This window comes from Rhincodon typus, chromosome 12 (genome assembly GCF_021869965.1).
Source record: "Rhincodon typus isolate 14 chromosome 12, sRhiTyp1.1, whole genome shotgun sequence".
Lineage (NCBI taxonomy): Eukaryota > Metazoa > Chordata > Chondrichthyes > Orectolobiformes > Rhincodontidae > Rhincodon > Rhincodon typus.
The window spans coordinates 15,722,035-15,741,725 of record NC_063343.1 but is presented as its reverse complement, the minus strand read 5'-3'; the positions used below and the strand labels follow the sequence as shown (position 1 = coordinate 15,741,725).

General features: G+C 42.0%; 1 protein-coding gene across 4 annotated transcripts in view; it reads left to right on the top strand.

Annotated features, from left to right (window-relative positions):
• The window catches only part of LOC109919001 (pantothenate kinase 3), a 71,437-nt gene extending 52,224 nt beyond the window's left edge, over nucleotides 1-19,213 (top strand). For 3 of the 4 annotated variants that reach the window (XM_048603746.1, XM_020518954.2, XM_048603745.1), the window contains one exon: nucleotides 17,742-19,213. In XM_048603746.1, coding sequence (XP_048459703.1) covers nucleotides 17,742-17,792 — 51 coding nt within the window. In that variant the 3' untranslated portion in view covers nucleotides 17,793-19,213. Of the gene's footprint in view, nucleotides 1-16,731; nucleotides 16,850-17,741 lie in introns of all 4 variants that reach the window. The other variant, XR_007263364.1, reaches the window with a different exon arrangement.
• Nucleotides 19,214-19,691: the final 478 nt, after the last annotated feature.

Below are 19,691 nucleotides of genomic sequence, written 5' to 3'. Positions count from 1 at the left end.
TATCCGAGACTCCACATTCAAGGAATTATGCACCCGCTAGGTCTCTTTGTTTGGCAGCACTCCCCGGGATCCTATCATTAAGTGTATACATACTGCCCTGATTTGACTTATCAAAACGCAACACCTCACATTTATCTAAATTAAACTCCATCTGTCACTCCTTGGCCCATTGGCTCGTCTGATCAAGCTCCCATTATACTCTGAGGTAACCTTCACTGTCCACTACACCTCCAAATTTGGTGTCATTTGCAGCCTTACTAACCATACCTCTAATGTTCACATCTAAACCATTTATATAAATGACAAAAGCAGTGGACCCAGCACTGAATCTTGCTGCACACCACTAGTCACAGGCCTCCAGTGCGAAAACCAACCCTCTAGCATTACCCCCTCTCTCTCCTCCATAGGGGACACAATGACCTAGTGGTATTATTGCAGGATTGTTAATCCAGAGACCCTAGTAATGTACCGAGGTTCTGGGTTCAAATCCCACCGTGGCAATGGTGAAATTTGAATTCAATAAAAAATCCAGAATTAAGAGTCCAATGATGACCGTGAATCCATTGCCAACTGTCAGGAAGAACCCATCTGGTTCAAAAATGTCCTTTGGAAAAGGACACTGCCATTCTTACTTGTTCTTGCCTACATGTCACTTCAGACACAATATGGTTCACTGTTAGTTAGAGATGGGTAATGAATGCTGGCCTAGCCAGCGATACCTTCATCATGTGAATGACGACTGTGTTTTTTTAAAAAAAACTCCTACCTGCAAGTCAATTTTGTATCTAATTAGCTAGCTCCCCTGGGTTCCTTGTGCTCTAACCTTCCTAGCAAGTTTACCATGTAGGACCTTGCGGAACACCTTGCTAAAGTCCATATAGACAATGTCTACCATTCTGCCCTCATCAATCTTCTTTGGCACTTCTTCAGAAATCTCAACCAAGTTAGTGAGAGACAATTTCTCACACACAAAACCATGTTGACCATCCATAATCAGTCCTCGCCTTTCCAAATGTGTGTAAATCTTGTCCCTCCTAATCCCCTCCAACAACCTATCCACCTCTAGTGTCAGGCTCACCATTCCATAGTTCCCTGGCTTGTCCTTAGCACTTTTCTTAAATAATGGACCGTATTGGCCAGCCTCCATTCTTCTGGCTCCTTTCCGTGGCTACCAATGATGCAAATATCTCAGTAAGGTACCCAACAATCTCTTCTCTAGCTTCCCACAAAGTTCTAGGATAATAATCAGGTTCAGAACATAGAACATAGAACAGTACAGCACAGCACAGTACAGGCCCTTCTGCCCACGATGTTGCGCTGAACTTTTACCCTAAACCTAAGGTCTATCTAACCTCCACCACTACATTGTACTATCATCCATATGGCTATCTAATAGCCGCTTAAATGCCCCAATGAGGCCGACTCCACTACCCTCTCCAGCAATGCATTCCACACGCCTACCACTCTGAGTAAAGAACCTACCCCTGACATCTCCCCGACATCTACCTCCTTTCACTTTAAAACTATGTGCCCTCATAAAAGCTACCTCCACCCTAGGAAAAAGTCTCTGGCTGTCTACTCTATCTATACCTCTGATCATTTTGTACACCTCTATCAAGTCACCTCTCATCCTTTGTCGTTCTAAAGAGAAAAGCCCTAGCTCTATCAACCTTTCCTCGTAAGACCTTCCCTCCATTCCAGGCAACATCCTGGTAAATCTCCTCTGCACCTTTACTAACGCTTCCACATCTTTCCTGTAATGAGGTGACCAGAACTGGACACAAAACTCCAGATGTGGCCGAACCAGGCTTTTGTATAGCTGGAGCATAACTTCACGGCTCTTGAACTCAATCCCTCTATTAATGAAAGCTAACACACGATACGACTTCTTAACAACTCTATCCACCTGGGTGGCAGCTTTCAGGGAACTGTGGACATGAACCCCAAGATCCCTCTGCTCCACCACACTGCCAAGAATCTTTCCGTTAACCCTGTATTCTGCTTTCAAGTTTGTCCTTCCAAAATGAATCGCCTCACACTTTTCAGGGTTAAACTCCATCTGCCACTTCTCAGGCCAACTCTGCATCCTATCAATGTCCCTTTGTAAGCTGGAACAGCCCTCCACACTATACACAACTCAACCCACCTTCTTATCGCCCGTGAACTTATTAATCCACCCTTCCACTCCTACATCCAAATCATTTACAAAAATCACAAATAGAAGAGGACCCAGAACAGATCCTTGTGGTACACCACTCGTAACTGAGCACCATGTTGAATATTTTCTGTCCACTACCGCCCTTTGTCTTCTAAGGGTCAGCCAATTCTGAATCCAATCTGCCACATTTTCCCCTATCCCATGCCTCCTTACCTTCTGCATGAGGAGAATCTAATCAGATCCCAGAGATTTATTCACCTCTGTGTTTTAAGACATCCAGCACCCACAGTTCTGTAGTACAGACACTTTTCAAGATATCACTGTTTATTTCCCTGAGTTCCTAGCTTCCATGTCCTTCTCCACAGTAAATACTGTTGCAAAATACAGGTTTAGTATCTCGCGCATCTCTTGTGGTTCCACATGTAGACAGCCTTGTTAATTTGTTATTAGGTAACAGAAAAATTTGGGGTGGCTGGGAACAAGATGCAAAGTAAGGGAAGAAAATATTGATCTTCACTAACTCGGGTGCTGTTTTGCTGTACTCTGTACTCAACTCTCTTTTCAAATTCAAAGTATTTTACACTTCGTACTTATTGTAGGGTGTGACTTTTATCTGATAAATCAGAGCAATTCATAAACACCTGTTACAAATCAGTGGAAGCAGTTGGAAAAAGGAAGTCAACAATAAACTTTCAGATCGCTAGAAACAAACTCAACAGCACTGGGGACAAAGACTAATGAATCAGAGGGCGGCTGAGAGTCATCACACAGCAGAATTCTGGGACACATCACCACAGTCCTCACGACTCTACAGCATGTCAGAGAACCTGGTGTCAAAGTGTGGTTAAACTTGAGACCCTACATTGGTGTTTATCACTCTCCCTCCCTCCTCTGGCCAACAGAAAAAGGGCTCTGTGAGGAGGACGACTGGCAAGGTAAAGGTGTACGAGGGAACTGGCAAGGTAAAGGTGTACGAGGGAACAGCCAATAAGAGAGTGGGCTAGTGTTAGAGTGGAAGTGCTGAGGCCTTTGCTTGAGAGGTTTTGGCGTGAGGAGGCTGAGCAGGGGTACAGAGAAGGGCTCTTTATTCTCTTTCTGTCTAGACTGAAGGCAGTGGGGATGGCAATTAGGGCAGTAACATGCTCCTCTTGCAGGTTGTGGGAGATCAGGGAGACTTCCAGTATCCCTGGTGGCTACACCTGTGAGAAGTGCACCCTGCTGCAGCTCCTGACAGACTGCATTAGGGAACTGGAGCTGGATGCACTCGGGATCATCCGGGGTGCAGAGAACATCATTGATAAGAAATGTAGTGAAGTGGTCACTCCCAAGGTGTAGGCTACAGGTAGTTGGGTGACCACCAGAAGAGTTAAAGGGGGAAGGCAGATAATGCAGGGTTTCCCTGTGGCCATTCCCTTCAATAACAGGTATACCACTTTGGATACTGTCGTGAGGGGTGACTTTTCAGAGGTTTGCAGCAGTGAAGAAACACCAGGATGGTGTGTTGCCTCCTGGGTGCCAGGATCAAGGATGTCTGAGTGGTTGTAGGACATGGGGAGGACAGAATGGGGAGGCTGAACACCCAGAGGTCATTGTACACCAGTACAAATGACATAAGTAGATAAAGGGATGAGGACCTGTGAAATGAGAATAGGGAGTTAGGTAAGAAATTAAAAAGCAGGACCTCGATGGTAGTGATCCCTGGATTACTCCCAGTGCCACGTGCCAGTGAGGATAGAAATAGAAAGATAGGCCAGATGAATGTGTGGCTGAGAATCTGGTGTGGGGGCAGGTTTTCAGTCCTTGGACCATTGGAATCTCTTCTGGAGTAGAAGTAACCTGCACAAAAGGGATGAGTTGCACTTGAGCAGGAGGGGGTCCAGGATCCTTGCAGGGCGATTTGCTAGTGTTACCCAGGAGAGTTTAAACTAGTTTGGCAGGGGGCTGGAACTCTGAGTAGAAGAGGGAACATCGAGAAGTCAGGGGAAAATACACTAGCCATCGAGAGCAAATTTACTATTCAGCATACCAGAGACGCAGTAAAGGGAAGAGAAAAGGCTGCTGGTTTAAAGTGCATTTATTTCAACGCACGAGGCTTTCCTGGTAAGGCAGATGAGTTCAGAGCATGCGATAGGAACTGCAGATGCTGGAGAATCTGAGATAACAAGGTGTAGAGCTAGATGAATACAGCAGGCCAAGCAGCATCAGAGGAGTGACGTTTCGGGCCTAGACCCTTCCTGCTCCTCTGATGCTGCTTGGCTTGCTGTGTTCATCCAGCTCTACACCCTGAGTTCAGAGCATGGATTGGCTATGGGGACCGGGATATTATAGCTATCACGGAAACATGGCTGAGAGAAGGGCAGAACTGGCAGCTCAATGTTCCAATATACAGAAGCTACAGGCATGACAGAAGTACAAGTAAGTGAGGAGGGGGAGTTGTCCATTTGACAGGACTGAACATGACAACAGCACTTAGAGAGGATATTCTTACGGGGTCATCCAATGAGGCCTTATGGTTAGAACTTAGAAACAAGAAGGAGATGGTCACTGTGTTGGGACTGTATTATAGACCTCCAGCCAGTGGGTATTAGAGGTGCAGATGTGTAAAGAGATTGCAGATACCTGTATGAATAACAGAGTAATATTGATTGGAGATTTTAATTTCCCTTGTATTGACTGGGCCACCCAGAGCGTAAAAGGCCCAGTCTGGGTGGAATTTGTCAAATGTATCCAAGGAAGTTTCCTACATCAATATGTAGAGTGCTCGGTAGGGTGCAACACTGGACCGCCTGTTAGGAAACCAGGTCGGGCAAATGACTGAAGTGTCAGTCAGGGAGCACTTTGTGTCCAGTGACCATAACTCTCTTAGTTTTAACATAATTATGGAAAAGATAGGACAGGTCCACTGGTTAAGGTGCTAAACTGGAGCAGGGCCAATTTTGGGACCATTAGGCAGGATTTAGCAACAGTCGATTAGGTGAGTCTGTTTGATGGAAAAGGAACGACTGGAAAATGGAAAATGGGAGGCTTTCAAAAGTGTGATATCAAGAGTCCAGGGACAGTATGTCCCTGTGAAGGGAAAAGCTGGCAAGTTGAGGGATATTGAGGCTTGGGTCAGGAAAAAGAAGAAGGTATACATTGGGTTTAAGCCATCGGGCTCAAATGAATCCTTAGATAACTATAAAAGTGTAGGAACACATTTTAGGAGGGAAATTAGAAGAAGCAAAAAGAGGGTATGAGATGGATCTGTCAGATAAGGTTAAAGATAGTTCTACAGCTATATTAAAAGGGTGGCTAGGGAGAGAATAGATCAGCAGGGCGGTCTATGCGTGGAGCCACAGGAGATGGGGGATATTTTTAAAACAAAGAACAAAGAACAAAAAAAAATTACAGCACAAGAACAGGCCCTTTGGCCCTCCAAGCCTGCGCCAATCCAGATCCTCTATCTAAACCTGTTTATTGAAAACTTTCCTCTGGGTTTACTAAGGAAAAAATCATGGATGCTAAGGAAATAAAGGAAACAAGTGGGGATGTTTTGGACCGCATACATATTTCCAGAGAGGAGGTGTCTACAGCCCTTGATCGCATTAAGTTGGATAAATCCCCTGGGCCTGATCAAGTCCTTTCTCGGACATTGGGGGAGGCTAAGGAAGAAATTACAGAGGCCCTTGCAGAGGTTTTTGCTTAATGTTTAGCCACGGGTGAAGTTCCGGAAGACTGGAGGGTGGCTAATGTTGTTCCATTGTTTAAGAAAGATAGCAAAGACAAGCCAGGGAACTACAGGGCCAGTGAGACTGACATGAGTGGCAGGCAAGTTATTGTACTGAGGGACAGGATCAACCAACATTCAAGGTCTAATTAATGACAGTCAGCATGGATTTGTGCGCAGCAAGTCATGTCTGACAAATCTTTTAGAGTTTTTCGAAGAGGTAACCAAGAGAATAGAGACGGTAGGGCAGTGAAGGTTATCTATATGAATTTTAGTGAGGCCTTTTGAAAAGGTCCCGCACGGCAGGCTAGTCATAAAAGTTAGGTCACGTGGAATCCAAGGAGAGCTAGCTAATTGGATTCAAAATTGGCTCAATGGTAGGAAGCAGAGGGTGATGGTTGAAGGTTGTTTCTCAGACAGGAGGCCTGTGTCTAGAGGTGTACCACAGGGGTCAGTGCTGGGACCTTTGTTATTTGATACTTACATAAATGATCTGGATGTGAATGTACAAGGCATGATTAGTAAGTTTACGGATGATCCAAAGGTTAGTTGATAGTGAGGAAGGATATCAAAAATCACAGAGGGATCTTGATCAGATGGGGAACTGAGCTGAGGATTGGCAAATGCAATTCAGTACAGATAAGTGAGTTGTTGCGCTTTGCAAAGTCAAACCAAGGTAGGATTATACAGTAAATGGTAAGATCCTGAGGAGCATTGTGGAACAGAGGGACCTAGGAGTACAAGTACGTAGTTTGTTGAAAGCAGCGTCACAGGTGGACAGGGTGGTGAAGAAGGCATTTAGCATGCTGGCCTTCATCGGTCGAGGCACTGAGTATAGGAGTTGGGACGTTATCTTACAGTTGTATGAGTCATTGGTGAGGCTGCATTTGGAGTATTGTGGACAGTTTTAGTCACCATTATAGGAAAGACATAGTTAAACTGGAAAGTGTGCAAAGAAGATTTGAGGATGTTGCCAGAACTAGTAGGCCCGAGTTATAGGGAGAGGTTGGCCAGGACAGGACTTTATTCCTTGGAACTTCAATTCTGAGGAAATATAGAAGAGGCCAACTACTCCAGGTCGTGAAATTCAGAACCTGGTAATATTCAGTTACATTAAAACTTTTTGAGCATGAGGAAAGAATGAAACAAACTAGAGTTGGAATTTCGAAGGGAAGACCAAGTCAAGGAGCAGAAAAAGGTGAAGGAAATAGAGATGGAATGAACTGAGAAAATAAAAATGAGAAAATGAGAATCAGTAGCAAGAAAGCGAAATAGAGCGAGAGAGCATGAATGTCGCCTTAAAATGATGCATTTGAAATAGGGATAACTGATACTATCTCTGGTGTAGAGAATGAGCCATAATTTGAGGTCCTGTAACGAAATGTTAAAGTTTGCACAGATCCTACCAAAATTTGAGAAGAAGGTTGTAGAGACATACTACTTGCTGTCTGAGAAAATGGCTAGACAAATGAATTGTGTAAAAGAAGACTGGACATTACTCTTGCAGAGTAAGATGACAGGTAAAGCATAAGAAATTTATGCTTCTGTCAGAGGAGATTTCTCAGGATTATGATAGAGTGAAGAAGACCAAAATTGGCTGCACATGAGATAGTGCCTGATGCACATCAGCAAAGTTTCCAGAATTGAAGGAAACAGCCTAGTCAAACCTATACTGAATTTGAGAGGGTTAAGGAAAATAATTTTAACAGTTGGGTTAAGAACATTAGAAGTTGAAACTATGTTTGATGCTCTTAGAGCGGTTATTTTCAGAGGAATTTGAAAGCTCACTGCCTTTCAGAATAACAACTTCTGCAGAAGACTGAAGGGTTGCAACAGCGAGGTAGGGGGCAATAACGCTGATGATTTAAAGTTAATCCTTAAAACCTAACCTGGCTTTCTGTTTCCCTCATAAATTCAAAAGGAATTAGAAACCAGGAGAGTGAAAGGAAGGCAACCAACCAAGGTTAGGGATGGATAGCTGGAAATGCCTCAACGTGCTCTTAGATGAGAAAGGAAGGTACTTAAAGTGGAGGTAAGAATTGGAAGCCAAGGTGTTTCCACTGTAACAAGTTGGGACGTATTCATTAAGAATGCTGGAAGTTGAAAAGGAAACTCATGGGATTTACCATAAACCATTGAATAGATCAGCATAGTACAGGAAGGAAGCATCTAAGCCTAAAACTATACTGAGGAATACAGGGGCTACTCAAAATTTTCTGCCGTAGAAGGAGTGAACTTTTCCTTGTGAGTTTAATTAAAGACCTTTTGTATTGGTAAATGAGATAAGTAATAAGTAATTTCAGTTAAAGCGAAGTGTGACTTGTTGTTTGGGCTAGTGATAGTTGCAGTAGTTAAAGGAGGAAAGTCGTACCTTTGCCTACAATCACGGAAAGTCCAGTTGATGCTAAAGGGTCAAAACAGTTGCAGGAACAGGTGCTGGTATTTTCCCATCATGTGTAGTAATCACAGCAATGGCAAAATCAAGTCCATCACGAAAGGTAACAGTAATACCACAAACACACATTAGAGTCGCTGAAACTCTATTTAAGAATGAGGATGGTTCAAAAGAAGTGCTTGACATGTCTTCGTTGGTTGAGGCTCAGGAAGCAGATCCAGATTTAAGTAAGTTGACAACTGCTCACACTGAAGCTGAGGCCTTAATATTAAAAGCAGAGTTCTGATGAGGAAATGGAGACATCTCATAGACCTGCAAGCTAAAAATTAACAGTTGTTCATCAAATAATCGTCCTGTTCAAATTGTGTAAGAGATATTGAGAGTAGCACATGAATTTCCTATTGAAGACACTTAAGAATATGGAAAATGTAAGCACCAATAAACAAGTATTTTATGTGGCAGGACTCCATTAAAATATAGTACAGTTCTAAAGGGTTCTAAAATACATGTCAGCTAAGCCTCTAACATGTAACCAAACCAGCACCTTTAATTGCTGCACTTATTTTTTGGCTAAAACAATTTAATAGGCACAGTGACTAGAACTGCTGCCTGACAGCATCAGGGAACTGGATTTGATTACAGCCTTGGGTAACTATCTGTGTGGAGCATGCATGTTCTCCCCATGTCTGCATGGTTTTCCACCAAGTGCTCAGTTTCCTCCCACAGTCCAAAGATGTGCAGGTTAGGTGGATTGGCCATTGTAAATTGCCCTGTAGCGTCCAGGGATGTGCAAGATAGGTTGGTTAGCCATGGTAAATGTAGGGTTATGGGGATAGGATGGTGTCTAGGTCTAGGATGGATGCTCTTCAGAAGTTCAGTGCAGACTCTATGGCCTTTCTTCACACTGTAGGGATTCTATGATTCTATTCTATGATTCTAGTTGAGTGTTAGTAGATTATGTGAGATCATTACCAAAGACAAAGGCAGGTCATCAGCTTATTCTTTCAATTGTGGATATGACTGTTTGCTACCTTTAAAGACATATACAGCTAGAGGAGCAGTGGAAAATTTGAGAGTTCTTTTGCCTCATTATGGACTACCAATTGAGGTACAGTTGGATCAGAATTCTTATTTTGTCTAAAGTTTTCTAGGAAATCCTAAGCAGTTTGGTTATTAAACAATTGAAACAACTATGTATCATCCACAAACACAGACTTCCATCAGAATCTCTAAACTATGATTATGGTATTCTGTCACAAATGCTCACGTGATTTGGGTTGAAGGATTGGATTTCTTATTCCACGCTACCAGAGATTCCACAAGTCAATTTCTTGGATTTAGCACTTTGAATTATTTTATGGTCATGAAATTAGAAGTCCATGGAAGTTCATTAGGAAGAAGTTCCTGAACAGGAAGGATAAATCCTTATTGTCGAAATACTTGTCCATCTTAGTAGAAATACTCAGGAGCATGTAGAGTAGCACAAAACATGTTCGCAGGTAAAAATAAAACATAAGCATTTAGCAATCAGAATACTTCAAGTGGGAGAGGATGTTTTAGTAATATTGCCCTTACAAGATGAGCCTCTGAAAGCAGAAGTCTGTGGTCCATGTAAAGTAGTTGGGAAAGTTAATAAGGTAACTTATCTGATAAATACTCCTGATTGTAGGAAGAAGAGTCATGGGATGGCACAGTGGCTCAGTGGTTAGCACTGCTGCTTCTCAGCGCCAGGGATTAGGGTTCGATTCCACCCTGTGGTCTGTGTGGAGTTTGCACATTCTCCCTGTGTCTGCATGCATTTCCTCCTGCAAGATATGCAAGTTAGGTGGATTGGCTACACTAAAATTACCCTGTATTGCCCAGGGATGTGTAGGTTAAATGTGTTAGCTATGGGGTAGGGGAATGGGTTTGTGTACGATGCCCTTCGGAGAGTCGCTGTGGACTTGTTGGGCCGAATGGCCTGTTTCCACACTGTAGGGAATTCTATGAAAATAGTCATTTATGTCACACAAACATGCAGAAAAGGTATAGTTGGGAAGAAGATAAGGAGGAACAAGTATATCAGGTGGTAAGAGTAGTGGAAGATGATTGTTAAAATAAGAGTGAAGTAAGAAAGGTAGACCTCAAAGTGAACATCCTACAATATCTAATGGAAATACTTATACAGTTAGACATTGTGCACTCCTATTTAGAGAAAGGACAATGGACTATTGAGAAAATATATGATAATCTATAGGGATACATCGGGATGGTCTATATTAGAAAGGCATGATATGGACTGCTCTGATGAAGAGTCTTCAGACTCAAAGCATTAACTCTGCTTTCTCCCCACAGATGATTCCAGACCTGCTGAGTTTCTCCAGCAGCTTCTGTTTTTATTTCGGATCTCCGGAATCATTAGCTGATTGTGAACAAAGGAGAGTTAGAGAGCTAAAACATCACTGAAAACCAAAAAGACCTCTAATAAAGAGTCATCTAGACTCAACATTAGCTTGTTCTCTCTGAATGGATTCTGTCTGATCCACTGTGATCTCCAGCGTTTTTGTTTTCAACATCTGCAGTAATTTGCTCTGAACTGATACAACATAGAGAACATATAACAGCACAGCACAGTACAGGCCCTTCAGCTCACGATGCTGTGCCAACCTATTATCCTACTCTAAGATCAATCTACCCTGCATACCCTACATTTTAGTATCATTCATGTGCCTATCCAAGAGCTGCTTAAATGTCCCTAATGTTGTTAAAACAACATCCTTATTGGTTTAACCCAGGAAATCAAGCTCAGATAGAAACAGATTCAGCATAGGGTAGAGAACTGCTTGGTGGAATTTCACAGCAACCGGAGTTCACCAATAATGTTGTTTCCTAAACTGGATGGATCTGCTAGACTTTCTATAGTTTATAAAGAGGTGAATGTGGTTATGGAAACAGATTCATACCCAATTCCATTGTTGGAAGACTGCATTGATAGGATTGGAATATAAGATTTCTTGCTTCGTAAGATAGATCTATTGAGGAGATATTGAAATGTCATTACCATCAAGGGTCAAATAAGTATCTGCTTTTATCACATCAAATGGGTTACACTAGTGGTGATTCAATTGGGTTGCCAAAGACACGGAAAGTAACAGAATTCCCTGTTCCTAAAACTAAACAAGACTTTGATAGGTTTTTTGGAATATGGATTTTACCGGAAATATGTGCATAATTTCAATACAATTGCTGTGCCTTAACAAATTTGTTAAGGAAACAAATAAAAGTAGTGGAGAAGTGGATTGTAGGGTTCCTAAGTAGCAGTAACATAGAAAGACAGATGAGGATGGTTCTGTGTCAGAAAAGAGCAAGTTAATTAGAAAAGACAAACAAGAGCAAGTCAAAGAACAAGGTAACTCTGAAGAACTAAACTGCATTTATTTCAATGCAAAGGGGCCTTACAGGTAACGCTGATAAACACAGGGCATCTATGGACTGTGGCGTTATAGCTATTACAAAAATTTGGCTGAGCAAAGGACAGGACTGGCAGCTCGATGTTCCAGGTTTTAGATGCTATGAGAACGATGGAAAGGGAGGCAAGACCGGACGGGGAGTAGTGTTTTTGATTAAGGAAAACATTAATACTGTAATTACATAGATCATAAAATTGTACAGCACAGGAATGGGCCCTTTGGCCCATGACATTGTGCAGAACTTGATGCCAAATGAAACTAATCCATTCTGCCTGCCCTTGGTCTGTATCCCTCCATTCCTTGCATGTTCATGTGCTTATCTGAAAGTCCCTTAAATGCCCTTATTGTATCTGATTCCACCATCATCAGTGTGTTCCAGACTCCTACCACTCTCTGTGTGTAAAAAATCCTGCTCCTCATGTCTCCTTTGAACTTTCCCTCTCTCACCTTAAATGCATGCCCCCTAGTATTAGATGTCTCAGCTCTGGGAAAAGGATTCTGACCATCAACCCTATCTATGCATCTTATAATTTTATAAACTCCTATCAAGTCTTGCTTCAGCCTCTGCCACTCGAGAAAACAACCTGAGTTTTCAAGTCTCTCCTTATAGCTCATACTGTAGCATCCTGGTAAACCTCTTCTGCACTCTCTCTCCAAAGCCTCCACATCCTTCCTGTAACGTAGTGACCAGAATTGAATGCAATACTTTAAGTGTGTGGCCTAATCAAAGTCTTATAAAAGCCGAAAGAATTGCAGATGTTGTAAATTAGGAACAAAAACAGAAGTTGCTGGAAAAGCTCAGCATGTCTGCCAGCATCTGATTTTTATCAGAGTTAACATTTTGGATCCGGTGACCCTTCAGAACTGATGGTAGCTAGGAAAATATTGATTTATATGCAGAAGATAGGTTGGGGGGAGGGGATAAGGAGTAAACGCTAGGTGGAGACAGCACAAAGAGAAAAGAACAGTTGGACAGACAAAGGAGTTGATAACGATCTAGCTAGGAGGGTAAATAGCTGTTGATGGAGGCTGTTCTTACTGGCTAACAATAGGTAGTGTGTAATGACAGGCTGTATGATAACAAGGCCTGATATGTGACATAAGGGACAAGGACACAGGAGAGTTCAGGCCCTAAGATTATTGAAATTGATATTGAGTCTGGAGGGCTGCAGGGTCCCCATGCCAAAAATGAGGTGGTGTTCCTCCAGCTTGCGATGAGCTTCGCTGGAACGCTGCAGCAAGCGTGAGATAGAGATGTTGGCCAGGGAACAGAGTGGTGTGTTATAGTGGCAGGCAACTGGAAGCCCAGGGTCTTTTTGAGGGCAGAATGTAGATGTTCTGCAAAGTGGTCACCCAGTTCACATTACAGAAGAAGTGTTAGAAAAAGTAAGGGCAGATAAATCTCCAGGACCTGAGCAAGTGCATCCCGGGAAGTTGTAGGCAGTTAGGGAAGAAATTGCGGGGTCACTGGTGGAAATATTTGTATCATCTGTCACCACAGGTGAGGTGCCAGGGGACTGAAGGATGGCTAATATTTTACCTTTATTTAAGAAAGGCTGTAAAGGGAATCCTGGGAACTATAGACCTGTGAGCCTGACATCGATAGCGGGTAAGTTGTTGGAGATGATTCTGAAAGATAAGATTTACATGTATTTGGAGAGGCAAGGACTAATTAGGGATCGTCACCATGGTTTTGTGCGAGGGCAATTGTGTATGACAAACTTATTTGAGCTTTTTTAAGGAAGTAACAAAAAGATTGAGGGCAGGGCGATAGAAAATTACATGGACTTTAGTAAAGCCTTCAACAAGATTCCACATGGTAGACTGATTACTGAAGTTAAATAAAATCTCACGGCACAGTGGCTCAGTAGTTAGTACTGTGCACGTTAGGCGGATTGGCCATGCTAAATTGCCCACAGTGTCTAGGAATGTGTACATGAGGTGGTTAGCCATGGGAAATGCAATGTTAGAGGGATGGGATGTACCTGAGGGGAATGGTGTGCAGGGGGTCAGTGTGGACTCAATGGGCTGAATGGACTACTTCCACACAGTAGGGATTCTATGAATAGATAACATGGGATTCAAGGATAGCTTGTCAATTGGATACAAAATTGACTTGGCAGTAGGAGACAGGGTCATGGTGGAGGATTGCTTTTCGGACTGGAGCCCTGTGACCAAGGGACCAGCCTTCCACAGGGATCGGTGCTGGGTCCACCTTTGTTTGTGCTTTATATAAACAATTTAGATGAGAATATGGGAGGCATGGTTAGTAAGTTTATGGGTAACTGTAAAAGTGATAGTATATTGGACAGTGAATACAGTCATCTAAAATTACAAAGAGATTTTTTATTCAATTGGGTCAGTGGGCTAAGGAGTGGCAAATGGAGTTTAACTTGGATAAATGCGAGCTATTGCATTTTGGTAAAATAAACAAGGGCAGGAATTATACAATTAATGGTCGGGCCCTGATTTAAGCTCTCCTTGAGTCCCATGTGATCTATTCACACCTACAGTGTGGAAGCAGTCTATTCGGCCCATTGAGTCCACATTGACCCTCTGAGAAGCATCCCATTCAGGACACCCCATCCCTCTAACCCTGCATTTCCCATGGCTAACCACTTAATTTGCACATTCCTGGACACTGGGCAATTTAGCACAGCCAGTCCACCTAACCTGCACATGTTTGGATTGTGGGAGGAAACCAGCGCACCCAAAGGAAACCCATGCAGACACGGAGAATGTGCAAACTCTACACAGAGGCTGGAATTGAGCCAGGTCACGGGCGCTGTGAGCCACTGTGCCGCCTGGCTTTATCTAAATTTACTAATCAGTCTACCATGTGGAACCTTGTCGAAGGCTTTATTAAAGTCCATGTAAATGTCTATTGCCCTGCCCTCATCAATCATTTTGCTACTTCCTCAAAAAAACTCAATCAAGTTTTTCAGACTCAATTGCCTCAGTACAAAACCATGGTGACTATAACTAATCCGTCTTTGCCTTTCCAAATGCACGTAAATCCTATCTTTCAGAATCTCCTCCAACAATTCCAAGAGACCTAGGGGTTCAGGTACATAATTCGTTGAAGCTTGCGTCACATATGGAGACAGGAATGGAGGTTTTGAGTTATAAAAATAGGCTAGGACATTTTTCACTGGAACGTAGGTGGTTGAGGGGTGACCTCATGGAGGTTTATAAAATTGTGAGAGGCATAGATAAGGTGAATAGCAAGGGTCTTTTCCCTAGAGTGGTGGAGTTCAAAATTAGAGGGCATATTTTTGAGGTGAGAGGAGAAAGTTTTAAAAAGGACACAAGGGGCAACATTTTCAGGGTGGTTTGTATGTGGAATGAACTGCCAGAGGAAGTGGTGGATGCAGGTACAGTTACAACATTAAAAAGGTATTTGGATAAGTGAATGGATAGGAAAGATTTGGAAGGATATGGGCCAAACACAGCAAAGCGGACTAGTTCAGTTTGGGAATATGGTCAGTGTGGACTAGTTAGACCGAAGGGTCTGTTTCCATGTTGTATGACTGAGTAGTGTGATCAGCAGAATGCCAAGCAAGCCTTTGAGAAACGAGGCAATTCTGATAAATGAACAGGGTGTTGCCCCCTGCCCCAATTTTTCCAGACCTTTTCTATAAATCAGTTAAATTTAATTTTAGTTGATTGTTAGTTGAGCAATAAATGATGGACTTGAAGAAAAATACTTTATCCTTACCTTTATTTAGGAGCTAGTTTTTTTTATTCTTAAGTAGCAACGATTTTTCAGCTGACATCACCAAGATTTTTTTGCTTTTCTCCATTATTTTTTTAAAAAGTACTATAATAGTTAATTTGCCTTCATTCTGATCTCAGCTATACTGTCAGGAATGCTCTTGGAAAATTAGTTTTGAGGCTAATAGTGAGTGAAATTGCCCTTTTAGACAGTGAATGTTCTTTTTTTGTTATGATACCAAGGGATGTGAGAAGTGCTAGAGAAACCTACTGTTCTTTGAGTTCAGTAATTATGGGCAAGCTTGGAATTTAGGAAACAGTGAAGGTTGTTGAGAAAGTCAGTGCTCCACAGCCATTTTGATGTGGTCACCAAGATGGCTGTGGAGTAGGTGAACTGAGCCCAGGCATGTCATTCCCATTGGCGTTCTTTCTCTTCCTATTCTACTTTTATCTTTGGCACTTTTCTTTTTCTTCATTTTCTTTTGTTTTGAGTCTGGAGAGTGGCGGCTGAGGGAGGAGGCCTCTGGCGGCAGCAGCAACTTGGGACAAACAGGGCATGGCTTCACCCCAGCCAAGGGTCTCCCGGCAAGCCAGGAGCTAGTCCCGTGCTGACTCCACCGGCCCAGACTCGCAGGCTAGGCTGAAGCTCTGGGTGGCTGAGCCCGGGTGCCTGAAGGAGGAGACACAGCGTGGCAGTTTGCTGGTATGGCAGTCTTGTTCCAGTGTAGGGCTCTCTTCCTCATATGGAGCCCATCTTCGTCTTCGCCCTCTAGGTGTTCCAGCAGCCTAGCAGGTGGTCTCGCCCAAGAGTGGCAGTCTCGGCCCGCTATGTGATCTTCAGCCAAGGTGAGCGGCCCAGTGTTCCAGGGGCCTAGCATGGTGGTCTTGACCCGGAATGGTGGTCTCATCCCCAAGTGGTGGTCTCGTTCCAGCTGCATGTTCCAAGTATTCCATCCTTCCTTAAATGGCTTTCTTCGAAACCTGGAGCTGTTAACTGAACTATGATGAACTTCGTCTTAATTTTACATTTTTTACTTATGTGTGACTTCTGCCATCAACATGGGCGCCGTGATGAGGCGACTTATAAAACTTGTCACTGTATTTTCATGTAAAAGTACACGTCAATATATTTCTATTCTATTCTATCTCGGAGAAGCTGGCTTTCAGCAGTGAGGAACAAAGAGTAGTTCGTCACTGTATCAGGCCCTCTGGGAGGGCCTGAGACTACAGTAATACATGATGTTTTTCTCAACTAAAAGCTTTTTGCTTCTGCAAACCCCATTTATCTCTACCTCCTGCCTATTCATAGATCTGTGATGAATTTGGATGGAGATGAATAAGTTCCACATGAAAGAAATGGTGAAACCAAAAACATGTGATTGATGAGGAAGACCAAGAGTAGATCCGTACAAAATTGGCAGTTGACGGTCAGTCAAGCATTTTGTCACTGATTTGAAAAAACAGATCTTGATTGCTTCCTCAAAATACATGGAAGAGAGCAAGATATTGTAAATCAGAAACAAAAACAGAAATTGCCAGAAAGCTTCAGCAGGCTGGGCAGCATCTGTGGAGAGAAATCAGAATTAACATTTTGGGTTCAGTGACCCTTCCTCAGAACCTGAAACGTTAACTTTGATTTCTGTCCACAGATACTGCTGAGCCTTTCCAGCAATTTCTGTTTTTGTTTTTAATTTCCAGTATCCACAATTCTTTTGGTTTTTATTTATATTGTAATTCAGACATTGCAGCACAAGAAGATTGAGTGTTATCATTGAATCATAAAATCCCTACAATGTGGAAGTGGGCCATTCAGCCCATTGAGTCCACGCGCCCCTCCGAAGAGCATCCACTCCCTAGCCTATCCATGTGTCCCTGCATTTACCATGGCTGATCTGCTTAGCCTGCATGCACCTGGTCACTATGGGCAATTTTGCATGGCTAATCACCTAACCCCCACGTCTTTGAACTGAGGATACTGGAGCACCCGGAAGAAACCTGCGTACGGAAGATGTGTGATCTGAAAGGTGAATCTGGAATGGAATAATCAGAAGGTTTTATATGAATCATTGAGTGTGGTTGGTCCTTTTAATGTAAGGTTAGAGGGGACAGCACTATGCAAAATCCTGGTATTAAGAGAAACTTGTTAGCTTGCAGTGCAAGTGATTGGAAAAGAAACACACTGATCACAAGTGTGGTTTTGATTACAAAATTATACTGTCATGTTTAATGCAAAAATGCTGAACTAAGTAATAGATACTATGTTACTATACACAAATTCTACTGTTTTCATTTACTCTATTCTTCTATTTTAAATTACAGGGTTACTTTGGAGCAGTAGGTGCCCTGCTTGGACTTCTCAATTCCACTTAAAAGTCAAGGCACTCAACATCCTGGTGATATCTGAAGAAATGCACATGTCGACATGATGGTTTAAAATAGAAAGATTCACCCAGGGTAACAAAACCTTGTGAAAATATTGAGTCACACTACAGGCTGACTGTATTACTGAAGTATTCTTTCTACTTGAAAAGTTTAAAAAAAGTACAGATTTTTAAAAATTGAGTCCAATGTATTAGGCATTAAGCCACTGCATACCTTCTCAGTACATCGCTGCTGCAAATGGCCATGTCCATGAGGGTTGTTCGATTTTGTTAATCTAATCTTTATTTAACCTTTATCCTATTCAAATGGTATCCAAAATATCTCGAATTGTACGTATGAAAATCTTGCTTGGACATCCGAAACCTCTGGCTAATTATTTGCAGAAAGATAAGCGTAGTGTTTCACGGATGCAATAAATAAATTGTGTGCAACAGAATCTGGGAGTAAGGTATCTGCCTTGTGGGGAGTAGTTTTGACTGACTCAAGGATCCTTACTTAGTAATACAGATTTGTTTTAAACACACTTTATTTAGAGAATCACTGCAGATAAAATGCATACAATTGAGCAAAATGGGCCATTTTCAGGCAAAAAAAATGCAGCAAAAATGTGACCCCTTCTGTCTAGGAAGGCCAAGGTACGTGTTTATGTACATACCAAAAGTGGCTTTTATTTATTTTTTAAAGCACTTGTTAGTTTTATTCAGGAAATGTTTGTATTTTGTATGGGAGAGGTAGAATTCTACCGACTTCTGAAATCACTGGAAATATTTCATTCTCTAGAATGCCTTAAGCCCACACCAAGAACATGTGCATACTATAGTGCATCCTAACAAAGAAATGGGACAAACTAAATTTGCACATCACTTGGGCTTATCCTCATATCGGAATTATACTTTTTGAAGGTAATAGGGGCATATTTCATTGTTGGGTAAATTATATCTGACCAAATGGTCTCCTAAAACATTGGCACAGAGTTTGTGAGTGCTCATTGTATATGGGATTGGATCACCTCTTGACGTTCCTTAATCGTGTCTATTTTAATATATGTTTGAAATTTACAACAGAGTATTAATTTAATGTTGGATTTTTTTTGAAAGGTGCAATAGTCTATGACTAGTACCTTCTATATTAATGTGCAGCGATTTCAAACTAAGTGACTAATGATTGCAAGATACGGTAATGTTGGTAATAACCAACTGATTCATAGAAAATGATGCAGGCAGTATTAAATATCACTTGATTCTGTTTCCTTCTGCTAATCGGCTACTATTGTCAGTCCATCACTTGTGCAGTGGTTATGTGTCAAATGTCCAATATAGCTTTCACCACCTTATGTGAAACATGCTCCTAATCTAAGTTAAAATAACACAGACAACTAATTTAATAAAGTCGCTATAAATTTTATTTTATGTGGATGTGTCACACAGCCTCTGTTTTCAGTGTCTTTGATTGAAACTCTCTTTGCAGTCACTATGTTCTCTGTGCAGTGGACCCTCCTCTTTCTTTGGTAACAAGATCCCAGTAATTATGTAATTTGGCCAAACTGTTGCCGCCCTCCAAATTTTGGTGTTGCATATACAGTACTGTAGAATCCATAATATGGAATCAAAAATGACTACAATGCAAATAACAAAATAAATATAAGTAGGCAGTGAACAGCGGCCTGGATAAATATGAAGCAATACTTTGTCCGTCATAACTTGCATGTGATGCCCCGTAAGAAAAACTGAGGAGAGTGATTTTTTTTTTGTTAATTAATTCATTAGTGAATTATGAGGGTACAGATAAAGCCAACATTAATTGCATATCCCTGTTTTCTTAGTGCAATTGTCGTTTTCTGAGCCGTTTAAGAGTCAGCCACATTGGTGACGCGAAGAAGTAATCTTT